Source organism: Seriola aureovittata, chromosome 12 (genome assembly GCF_021018895.1).
Source record: "Seriola aureovittata isolate HTS-2021-v1 ecotype China chromosome 12, ASM2101889v1, whole genome shotgun sequence".
NCBI classification, from domain to species: domain Eukaryota; kingdom Metazoa; phylum Chordata; class Actinopteri; order Carangiformes; family Carangidae; genus Seriola; species Seriola aureovittata.
Window position 1 is genome coordinate 2,145,242 of NC_079375.1, and position 12,091 is coordinate 2,157,332.

The 12,091-nt window shown below is 42.4% G+C and overlaps 1 protein-coding gene across 2 annotated transcripts; it reads right to left on the minus strand.

The window, feature by feature from the left end:
- Nucleotides 1–4,224: 4,224 nt before the first annotated feature.
- On the minus strand, nucleotides 4,225–11,341 carry LOC130178858 (dnaJ homolog subfamily B member 6-like). 2 transcript variants are annotated; one of them, XM_056391413.1, is made up of 8 exons: nucleotides 11,177–11,341; nucleotides 9,508–9,614; nucleotides 7,720–7,829; nucleotides 7,524–7,589; nucleotides 6,409–6,519; nucleotides 6,174–6,320; nucleotides 5,802–6,024; nucleotides 4,225–5,430 (listed from the first exon to the last, which is right to left on the minus strand). In XM_056391413.1, exons 2-8 carry the CDS (start codon nucleotides 9,570–9,572, stop codon nucleotides 5,325–5,327), a joined length of 828 nt encoding a protein of 275 aa, XP_056247388.1. In that variant the 5' UTR covers nucleotides 9,573–9,614; nucleotides 11,177–11,341; the 3' UTR covers nucleotides 4,225–5,324. The 2 variants fall into 2 exon arrangements, with proteins under 2 accessions (XP_056247388.1, XP_056247387.1); XM_056391412.1 differs by having other exon boundaries at nucleotides 11,173–11,340.
- Between the last annotated feature and the right edge of the window lie 750 nt (nucleotides 11,342–12,091).

Below are 12,091 nucleotides of genomic sequence, written 5' to 3' on the forward strand. Positions count from 1 at the left end.
AATAAAGGGATGAGGGAGAGCGAAAGAGGGAGGAGGGGGGAGGGGGGAGCGCAGGAGGGAGGTAATTGGATTGAGTCGCAGCACCAAGGACAGCTCCAGATCAACAGCTTGTTTCCACCTGAACTCCTGCTGGCCTCCTCCTCCTCCTCCTGCTCAGTCACATGCTCCTCTTCTCTTTTCTTTTCTTTTCTTTTCCTTTCTTTTCTTTTCTTTTCTTTTCTTTTCCTTTCTTTTCTTTTCTTTTCTTTAGAGTCAGAGCAGAAATCATCACATTTCACTCATGTAGCTGTATCAATATTCAATAATTTCTTATATAAATTTTGCTTAGTTTCTTTTACTTTGTTGGAACATGTGTCTCATACTGAAGAACAGTTGAACCTAGACCTGCACTGATCAAAAAAAATAAGACTGTCATATTTGTCTTGATTGACATGTTTCTCAGCCAATGACAGTCAGCCACTCAGCTCCGCCCCTCTCTCCAGGCCCCACCCGCCTGAGGGAAGGCTACAAATGTACACCCACACATACACATTCATACACATACAAAAAAATGTATGTATATATGCATTTATTTATGTCAAATTCATTAATTAAAAAGAATGAATACATTTTAGAAAATGATGTCATCATTGGTCCTCTCTAAATGTGAAGCTGTAAGAAACTTGAACTGGACCAGTGCTCACCTGACCAGTACAGCTGTACTGGCACGGTTACTGATTTTATTGATTACGAATTTATGATCACATTCAGACATGTTGTAGATCCATGATGGATCAGCAGGTCTCCTCGCTCCCTCGTCCTGAGCGCAGGTGGAGAACAGGTAAATGTGACTGACTGTGACGTCACACTGCCGCCCTCTGCTCTGCAGTCTTCTGCCTCCCAGTGGTCAGGCTGTATACTGCAGCATTCGCAGATGCAGGAGGGAGGGAGCCAGAAAAATATCTTTATTACATGAACAGTATCAGTTCAGACATGATGGCATCTACATCGTTTAGAAAAATTATATTTAGATGTGTGAATTTCATCTTACAGTCCTCAGCAAGGTCAAAATAGTTTTTTAGCCAGTTTAGTTTTATTTAGTTTTTAAAGCTGGTTGGTTAGTATTAGTTTAGTTTTAATTTGTTTCAGTGTTAGCTTTAGTTTGTTTTTTTTGTTTTTTTTGTTCACGCAACTAGACTTTTGTTTTTATTTTTAATTAATGAAAATGTTTTTTTTCACATCTAGTTTTTATTATTTCCTTATCAGTGATAATAACCTTGGTTCTCAGTTCTGGTGGTGAAGTAAACTTGTATTAGGAAAATACAGCACATTCCTCATACTATCTTTGAGGGTCATAAAAACTCTATTTATATCACACCTACAGAACTTGTGGCGCCTACACTGCTGAATGTGCATTCGCATTTTTCTGTTCATGTCTACTTTTAACTTGGCTTAGTGCCATACAAGGTAGTCATGTCAAGAGTGATGTCGTATGTACTACAGGTGTAGTGACAATTGAGTGTATAAAAGCAGTCTGTAGTAAACATGCATTGCGCTCTTGGTCAGTAACACTCTTGTTGGCTGAAGCGTCCACTTGCAAGTGTCAGAATAAACTGGAAAAACCACTCTCCTGTTGTCAGTCCTCTGTTTCCTGAAATTCCCATGACAACACTGAACTCCAGCAGACAACTTTACTGCAGTATCTGGATGAGATCAATACCGACTGATAATGTGAAGCTGATCATGTGAAATTGTATTTGTGTTGTGCACAGATGACTTGAAGCTTTTGTGATGTTCACCACACCTGGTTCTGCTCCTTGTCACAACCCAGCTCAAGGCTGGACAAAGGAGGGAGGAGCACATGAGTTATTACTAAAAATCACTTTGTTGCACATGACTGAGAAGGAAATGAATCTAAGGACAAAACACAAAAAAAGCAAAAACAGGGTGGAAGCCAGGGGACAGAGGGAGAGACTGGCTGACTGACACACACACACACACACACACACACACACACACAAAAACACACCTGAGCTGTGATGACACATTTAATTAGGGCATTAAGAATATTTTACTGCTCCCTCTGTGTTTCCCTCACTCTCCGTTCAGACTAAGTGGACGAACTCTCACAGAGCCAAGTGTGATAACAAGAAAAACAGATCCATCTTTTCTTTCCCAAAGGATGCAGAGAGGTAAGTCTAGACAGGTATAGATGTTAAAATTAGCTACTGTCACATTTCATGCCAGTTGCCTTGGTTTGAGGGAGGGGCTGAGGGACAACGCCCACTTACACACATGGACAAAATTGTTGGTACCCTTCCGTTAAAGAAAGAAAAACCCACAATGGTCACTGAAATAACTTGAAACTGACAAAAGTAATAATAAATAAAAATTGACTGAAAATTAACTAATGAAAATCAGACATTGCTTTCGAATTGTGGTTCAGCGGAATCATTTTAAAAAACAAACTAATGAAACCAGCCTGGACAAAAATGATGGTTCCCCTAGAAAAGATTGAAAATAATTTGACCATAGGGACGTGTTAAACTAAAGTGTGTCCTATAATTAGCATCACAGGTGTCTTCAAACTTGTAATCAGTCCGGCTGCCTATTTAAAGGGTGAAAAATAGTCACTGTGCTGTTTGGTATCATGGTGTGTACCACACCGAACATGGAGCACAGAAAGCCAAGGAGAGAGTTGTCTCAGGAGATTAGAAAGAAAATTATAGACAAGCACGTTAAAGGTAAAGGCTATAAGACCATCTCCAAGCAGCTTGATGTTCCTGTGACTGCAGTTGCACATATTATTCAGAAGTTTAAGGTCCACAGGACGGTAGCCAACCTCCCTGGACGTGGCCGCAAGAGGAAAATTGATGACAAATTGAGGAGACGGATAATACGAATGGTAACCAAAGAGCCCAGAACAACTTACAAAGAGATTAGAGGTGAACTCCAAGGTCAAGGTACATCAGTGTCAGATCGCACCATCCGTCGCTGTTTGAGCCAAAGTGGACTTGATGCAAGACGACCGAGGAAGACTCCACTGTTGAAAGCAAATCATAAAAAAGCGAGACTGGAATTTACCAAAATGCATATTGACAAGCCACAAAGCTGGAGCTTTTTGGCAAGTCACATCAGCTCTATGTTCACAGACGCAAAAATGAAGCATACAAAGAAAAGAACACTGTACCTACTGTGAAACATGGAGGAGGCTCGGTTATGTTCTGGGCCTGCTTTGCTGCATCTGGCACAGGGTGTCTTGAATCTGTGCAGGGTACAATGAAATCTCAAGACTATCAAGGCATTCTGGAGCGAAATGTGCTGCCCAGCGTCAGAAAGCTTGGTCTCAGTCGCAGGTCATGGGTCCTCCAACAGGATAATGACCCAAAACACACGGCTAAAAACACCCAGGAATGGCTAAGAACAAAACAGTGGACTATTCTGAAGTGGCCTTCTATGAGCCCCGATCTAAATCCTATTGAACATCTGTGGAAGGAGCTGAAACATGCAGTCTGGAGAAGGCACCCTTCAAACCTGAGACAGCTGGAGCAGTCTGCTCACGAGGAATGGGCCAAAATACCTGTCGACAGGTGCAGAAGTCTCATTGCAGAGGTACAGAAATCGCTTGATTGCAGTGATCGCCTCAAAAGGTTGTGCAACAAAATATTAAGTTAAGGGTACCATCATTTTTGTCCAGGCCAGTTTCATTAGTTTGTTTTTTTAAAATTATTCTGTTGAACCACAATTCAAAAGCAATGTCTGGTTTTCATTAGTTAATTTTCAGTAAATTTTTATTTATTATTACTTTTGTCAGTTTCAAGTTATTTCAGTGACTATTGTGGGTTTTTCTTTCTTTAACGGAAGGGAACTGTTTCCCATTTCATACCACTGGTGCTGCCTGTAATGCGGTATCTTCTGTATAGAGAATCTCTGATCCAACCTTGCAGGATTTGGTTTCTCTGAGTGTTTACCTGAAATCTGCTCTATTTTTATTGGATCACTCAGAGAACAGTCAGCCAATCAGAAGAGAGGCTCAGAGCCTCCTCTCTTCTGATTGGCTCATCTACCTGTTGTTACTAGAGCTCCAGAGAGAAGCCTGAGAGAGGAAATGTAAAACTACACTGAGATGGTTTTTGGTTCTTAAATCCACAAATATATCTTCTTATGGATCAACACTTCAAATAAAACACAGAAGAGGAAAATATGGAGCTTTAAGACTTTTTAAGGATTTGCAAGAACCCTGTATAAGTGATGCTGCCACTAAACAGCAGTTCAAAGTTTTATTTGTCACATGACATGATACAATGTACAGTGAGAAAAGCAGTGAAATGAGGGTTAAACTCTGCAGCAGGACAGACTGTTTGATATTATAGAAACATCCTGCATATGGCAGGATGTGTCCTGATATGAATATTATCAAATATCGTCCCAAGCTTAGATTCAATAGACATTTCTAATAAATGTGACAAAGTGAAATCTACATGACGAAAATGATACCTGAAGGTTGGACAAGACTAACAGAGCAGCCAAGACTTCAGCATCCTGAAAACAGGATGAAGCTCAGATTTATTGGTTTACAAAGTACACAAAATTCCTTCTCTATCCATATATCATTTATAGAATGCCTTCCATTATCTGTGCATCATAATGCAGCTTTAACATTAAGACTCAACATCAACAGGTGTACATGCATAATTAAATAAAGAGAAACACAATGGTATTAGAACATATAAAATTGCATAACTCATCCTACCAGCATCGTATTTTTTAATAAAAAAAAAAAAAAAAAAAAGAATTATTACTAAGAAGAGGTTAGACAAGCAGTAAACAGAGACGGGGATGATGCTTCAGTTTTTCTGATCCACTTTGTAAAATCAAATGAACAAAAGTCATGTTTTGTTTTCTGAACAGTGTGTGTGTGCAGCTGACATACACACTGACACAGTGGAGTGCAAACAGGAAGTACAGGAGGAGGAAGAAGAAGAAGAAGAAGAAGAAGAAGGGGTCTGGTCATATACATCAGAACAATACTGTGGTCCCAAACACTGAAACAATAACACCACCCTGAGCCAAAATATAACGACAGCTCCAATTCAGAAGTACAGGAACAAAATGCATAGAAAAGTCTGCGTCCAGATCCTCTGACGGGACTCGATGGTTAACAGCAGGGAGAGAACATGAGGGGGATAAACACAACCTAAATATGTACATCCAGACAATAGTAGAGCACTATCATTACATCGCTTTGTTGCTTTTTTTTTTTTTTTCTCCTCCTGTTTCAAGCTCAAGTTTGTTGGTCTGTTTGTGCTGAGGTAACACTTCGCCAGCAGACGACATCCAGCTCGTCACTTGTGTTCCAGTCGCAGCAGCTGCTCCTTACCGTTGATGGTTAGTGACCGCAGCTGCCCGTCCTCCTCCACCTCCACCCGCTCCTGGCCGTTCTCCACGATTCTGGGGGGGGGGGGGGGGGGGGCAGAGGGAGGAGAGGAGGAACATGAAGGTTTAGACCCGACTTCACTGACACACTAACGCAAGACACAGAGTCCTGAGACTAAACACATGGAAACTGTTGCAAAAAGAGCCACATCGCTCTTAGTCACTAACCTTAGGCCACGCCCACACGACTATGTTTACACAATCTGCTTCCTGTTTGCACCGGCTCACACATGCTCAGTGCATGCTAACGGTCATGTGTGTATGAGTTTTCAGGAGTGATGGTCCATTTTTAAAGCGTAGTGTGGAGTCTGTATAATATTTTCAATAACTGAAATAAAAACAAATTTAAAAACTGATACTGATACCATGTGTCAGTCAGTCTCTACCTTTTAGTGGTGATCTTCCTGCCGTTGATGATCTTGGTGGAGGTGGACACAGAGCGGAAGTTGCCCATGCCGCCACCGCCGCCCCCTCCTCCTCCTCCTCCACCCCCAAACGAGGTGGAGGAGAAAGAGGTGAAGCCTCCACCTCCCAGACTGCCCATTGTTGTCATGTGACCCATGTGACCCATGTGGCCCATGGTGTTCATGGAGCCGAAAGAACCGAAGCCTGAGATGAAGAGGACGGAGAGAGAGAGAGAGAGAGAGAGAGAGAGAGAGAGAGAGAGAGTCTCATTTAAAACAGGTGGAACAGGCGGCGGTGGTTCAAATCTGCAGCAGAACATGTTTCTCTCTTTGGTCACGGCTGCTTTTTCTTACCTGGGTCAAAAGGTGAGAATCCAGCCCCGAAGGGAGGGAAACCAACAAAGCCTCCGAAGAACGAGCCGCCCGTCCGGCTGCGACCTGCCCGACTCTGGTGCTGCCGGCCGCTGCCGAAAAACGGGTCCTCACTGAAAGGATCTGGCCCTGAGAGAACGGAGATCATGCTTCAGGCTGGGCTCAAACACATTCAGCGATGCTCCAGCTTGTTTACCATTAAAACTCTGTGACTCACCGAACAAGTCCGCAAACGGGTCCCTGCCTCCGAAGAATTCCCTGAACACGTCCTCTGGGTTGCGGAATGTGAACTGTTCGTGGAAATGGTCTCCGTTGTGGAAATGGCTCCCTGAAACATCGTGTCAATCAAAACGTGTCAACTTCACACACTGTGAACCTGGACCAGAAGCACCCGTGGGCGCGTCGGTCGCAGTATTTCACTGAGATTTGAACAGTGCATCTTGACATTACTGTGCGGCTGCTCCAGAGCGCAGTACCATAACACATGACACCGGGCCGCTCTATAAGCACACACAACCTCTACATACATCAGACTCCATATAACCACATGCAGACACCCACACAGTCTGTGCACCATTAGGGGCTGCAGCGCATGCTTCTGCATGCTCAGTTTAATATTTTGCGCCTGCTGTTGCCATAGATGGTTCTCTTCCTGCCTGCTAAACCCACTGTTATAGCGATCCAGCAAGGTGCAGGCACACCTGGCTTTTAAAAAGGGAATGGGAGATGGTTCTCTGACTGGTTTATTGTTATGCATATTACGCCGAAACACTCCTTTGATTAATTAAGAACATAAGTGCAACACATTTGAACCATGAGCCTGGAGCAGCGGCTGCTTTTTGTGCCGTTAAACTAACAAAAGTGATTCAGACACACACTGAACGTGCAGAGCCTCTGTAATGCTTTTCTGTTGTGCAGCTGTATTGTACCATGTGACCACTGAACTCTGACAAAGGGACTGATCACTTTGCTGAGATGTGACAGACAAGTCTGTAGTTAGACTAACTAACTGTAAGTTTAACCTAGACTAGTCACTGTGAGTTAGAACAAAGCCAGGTCAATTTTAGGCCCCAAAGTTAACTAACTCTTTACTTACAAGTCATGTCTGAATCACAATGAACCCGCTGAGAGCTGACAACCACAACAATGTCCTGTCTGTCTGTGCCTCACTAAAATCACTGTGGAACAAGAGATGAGCAGTGACTCTGCTGCTCCCCTGGAGTCACCTGGACATGAGTCATGTGACCCGTGGTGTCATGTCTGGTACACATATTCTCTTAGAAGTCAAACACACACACAAAGAAATGGTTCCTGTGAGTTTGACGCCTTTACCTCTCCCTCCGTTGTTCCCTGTCAGCCCCTCTTTGCCGTAGCGATCATATATGCTCCTCTTGTTGGCTGCAGGAAGAAAGTGGAAAAAAAAAAGAAAGAATGTGTGTTGTATTCGAACTGCTCTGCTGCCCTCACACCCTCCCGTTAGCGTCACTCCATTAAGCACTGTGCAGAGTTTCTGCTGGTGTCTACAAACCATCTGACAGCACTTCATAAGCCTCTGACAGCTCCTTGAACTTCTTCTCGGCCTCCTCCTTGTTCTCTGGGTTTTTGTCGGGGTGCCACCTCAGGGCCAGCTTTCTGTACCTGCACCAGGAAAACACAGAAAATACTGAGCTTAGAACACTTTTATCCAGCTGTCGTGATGTGACACAGCTAACAGCTGATAAAAGGACAAACACTCTTCACACTGTACATTCTTATCGTTGCTTTATCCTCTATGACAATTTTCTCATCTTGTCTTTGTTGTTTTGATGTGTTATTGCTGTTAAATGACTGATCTCAAACTTTGAAACTCAACTAGAATTCCATTTTTTATTTCCTTTAAAGTTGTAATAAATCACGTGGCGTTTACAGCACACAGAGCAGTGTGTTCTCCAGCATGGGAGTCTCGTGGTTACTGAAGCCTCCATGTTCGCTGACCACTCTCTGCAGGTGTCATACAGCTGTGTTAACTCATGATGCAAAACATTTCCTGCTGATGCAGCTTTTATTCTGAAGTATCCGCAGGAAATGCAACGTCACAGAGATTAGTGTGTGTAGCAGTGTTGTCCAAGAGAAGACACAACGAGATATTTTTGGCTTTTTTGTAAGTGGATGAGTTTTAAATACCTCAAGGAATCAATCGCAGTGAGCTGTTAAATAAAGAGCTGCGCAGGGTGTGGTGCCTGCTGCCACACACACACACACACACACACACACACACACACACACACACACACACACACACACACACACACACACACACACACACACACACACACACTATGTATTGTATATTTAAGTTATCCGACCTACAGTACTTGGTTTAGCATAATCTTTCTTTATGTTTTTTCTTCTTCTATGTTTATTGTTATGAACCAAACAAATTTGTTGTATGTGAAAACCTACTTGGCAATAAACCTGATTCTGATTGGGAAGTTCAGCTGAATCAAATAAAATCAGAATAAACAATGTCAAAATCAGTCAATCAGTCAAAATTAATTACATGGAATACTCAGTGTAGGCTTCCACTGATGAGACAATCAACAAGCACAAAGGGTTAAAAAAAAATAAAAAAATCAAGAGGTTTTGTTTAATACAGAACATAAACGCTGCTGGTGAGAAGATTAAATGACCAAAGTCACAGATGAGCAACGAGCTTTAATTAGAAAATCAAGACCAGAGACACAGGAGCAACGTTACCCGAGGGTTTGACTGACACGTTTCAGCTGGATTTACCCATAATCCACTAGGATCTGTTAGACTCAGCTCTTTATTGCTGATGCATCACATTGGGAAGTGGCCTGATGTTAAGAGCTATAAAAAAAAAAAAAAAAAAAGCCAAACTGCCCCGTGGTGACATTAAAGTTTTACTGCTCTCAGTCCAAACTCAGATCCAGTGCTGTCAGGTGCAGTCCGAGTGTGTGTGTGTGTGTGTGTGTGTGTGTGTGTGTGTGTGTGTGTGTGTGTGTGAGCTCAGGAAACCTGACTGCTCAGCTCTGTTCCACTCACCACTCCATCCTCACATGCTCTGTAAGCTTGTCCTGACTTTACAAATTTGTCTTTTCACTCTCTTAGAATATGTTATATAATATATATAGTTGGTTTGGGCTCACTCAGCAGTTTTGTTGTTAATGAAGCTCTGTAGGAAGGTGAACATTATACACAGAGAGCCAGTCATTCACTGTGTGGCTGGCAGTCTCAGCCTCTGGAGACGAGGTGATAGCATCTCTGTGCGGAGCATCACAGCCGAGATATGAACTTTAAAACTTTATGAACTCACGCTTTCTTTATGTCGTCTGCAGAAGCATCCCTCCGTACTCCTAAAACCTGGTAGTACTCCACCATGATGAGTGGATGAAGGGAGAAAGTTCAACGAGCTGGATGAACCTGTAAAAACAAAGATGGCCGCTGACTAGTGTTACACATACAGCAGCTTTACAATAACTGATATGATTGGTCAGTGTCCAAAGTCTAAAACAGCTCCAGAAAATCATTTAACATATATTAAGTATACCATGATAAAGATCAATAAATTGATTGAGCAGAGCTAAAATCAGGTTTAGAAAAATATGGAGAAATGATAACTGACTATATAAGCAACTACCATTCAATCACAAATTAGAAAATGTAAGATCACACATGATACAGTGAAGTAAAGCATCATTTCTTCCTTGCTACTCTTTACAGCTGAGCAGCGTCTCCCTGTGTCTGTGAGCTGTTAAACCACAGGGTGATGCTCTCTTCTCAGATTGTTTCATTTTAATGTGCAGAGACAGAAGCGCACATGGTTGTGTGTTTAACAAAGGCTCCTCTGTAGCTGCTGGTACACAGAGGAGCCTCTGGTTCAACGAGTCAGTCTGAACTGGTCTGAAGCAGCAGCAGCAGCTAGAAGGAAGGAGGTGGACCTCTGTCTGAAGTGGACAATGAGGACATTCAAGAGCTAAATTAGACAAGTGTCCTGATACCGTACAGAACATTTCATAGATGGGTGCTACTACTTTTCTTATTAAACCGCATCACTTTAAACATTAAGTTATAAACACTGACAGCACCAGTCAAAAGTTTGGACACTCACTCTCATTCAAGTGAATGGGACACGTCAGTCACTGTGTATGTGTACAGTACAAACTCTGCAGAACTCAATGATGTCATATATAATTGATGAATTCTTATTAATTTTGTAATGACTTAAATTCCATGGAACCCTGTTCACTCCTGTATTTATCATATTAAGATCAGTGTGCACAGTATTAACACTGGTCTCAGTACAGATACACTCTGATCTACAAAGCTCATTATCATGCATGTTAAGTTAATGGATTATTTTTGGTTAGTTAAATGCATGACACGTATTTCAGAGCCAATACATGTAGATGATAACATCTTCACACAGTGGCAGCAGTGTCTTACTACAGTGCTTCCAGCAATCACATGCATAATCTCTCCAGCTGGACTGAGGCTGCTCCAACAACCTCCATAACTGCGATGGAGCTCAGTACTGATGCACAGCACCTGGACCGGGTCTTTGTCCTGGTTTATGTTACTTAGTACAACTTTAATTGTTCGCTTGTAACATGTGAGACTTATAAAATGTGACACCTGTACAACCAACATCTAACCCTGACCTCCGTACACCCTGCCTCAGCTGCCTGGGTGATGCTAGCTTGTTTATCTCTGTGACCCTGAATGGCTGCTGCTGCTACCTGGCGCACATTGATAAATACACAGAGTCGGGGACGGCGCCGTTAACGGGGGTTATTTACAGCACAGCTTTAACAGACAGTGGTGTCTGGTAATTCCCGGTGAAGATGATAATCTCATGGTATTGTTCGTGGCGGTAGCTGCTGTTAGCTGTTGGTTTTAGCAAATCTAACACAAGCTGGTCACAGCGTTAGCTTAGCAGTAAACAACGTTAGCCACATTAGCTGCGCCATCAAACTCTTACCCACTTCAAGCACGGCTGTCCGGGGTCTCAGCGGATGTGTAGGACTGAGAGACCGTTTGATACTGAAGCTGTGACAGAAACTACACAGGTTTATTCATGTTCAGCAGTCAGCAGGGTCTCAGATCAGACGCAGCGTCCTGCTCCGCTCTTTCTCTTCTTCTTCACCCTGCGATTGTTTACTGGCGGTTATTACAGCTCACAGGCGCATCACCGCCACCAAGTGGACACAACCCGCAACGGAAACACTGTATGCTTAATAACTTTCCGCTCATTTCCCCTCATCAGGAAACACTGATCAACGCGGGGACGATGAAAGCGAAAACTATTCGTTTTAATTAAAGAGAATCAAATTAAATAATTAGATAAATAAATAAGTTAAAACAGATATGAGGATCCTGCCACTCCAGGAGGATAACACCGATAGTTCCCATGGACAGCTCCTATATGTGTCTGACCCAGGATAGACACAGTAGCTTGGCCAACAGTCATTACACATTTCAGTGTATACTGGTGATACAGTGAAGTGTAGTCACGATTTTGCTATGATATAAAGACAGACTACAAACTTCATTATCAACTGTATATTTACAGATGCAGCACATTAAAATATACACAAACACCATTATTGTACATCATTTATGATGTCTACATAAATTGCACATTGTTTTCTCACTGCTGTCTCTATAATCTTGATGAATGACTGCTGCAAACTCCAATTTACAGTTAGTTTGACAGCATTACTTGATAATGACATTAAAGAATACAATTAGAACTCAGATAAACTTATACAATGTTGTATTATATATAAGTATATAACCTGCTGTGATGTATTTTGTGCTGTTTAAGATAAAAAACAGAAAGGAACAAAAAGCAGGGAACCAGCTCCTGTAAAGCTGTAATAAGTAGCCAGACCACAGTC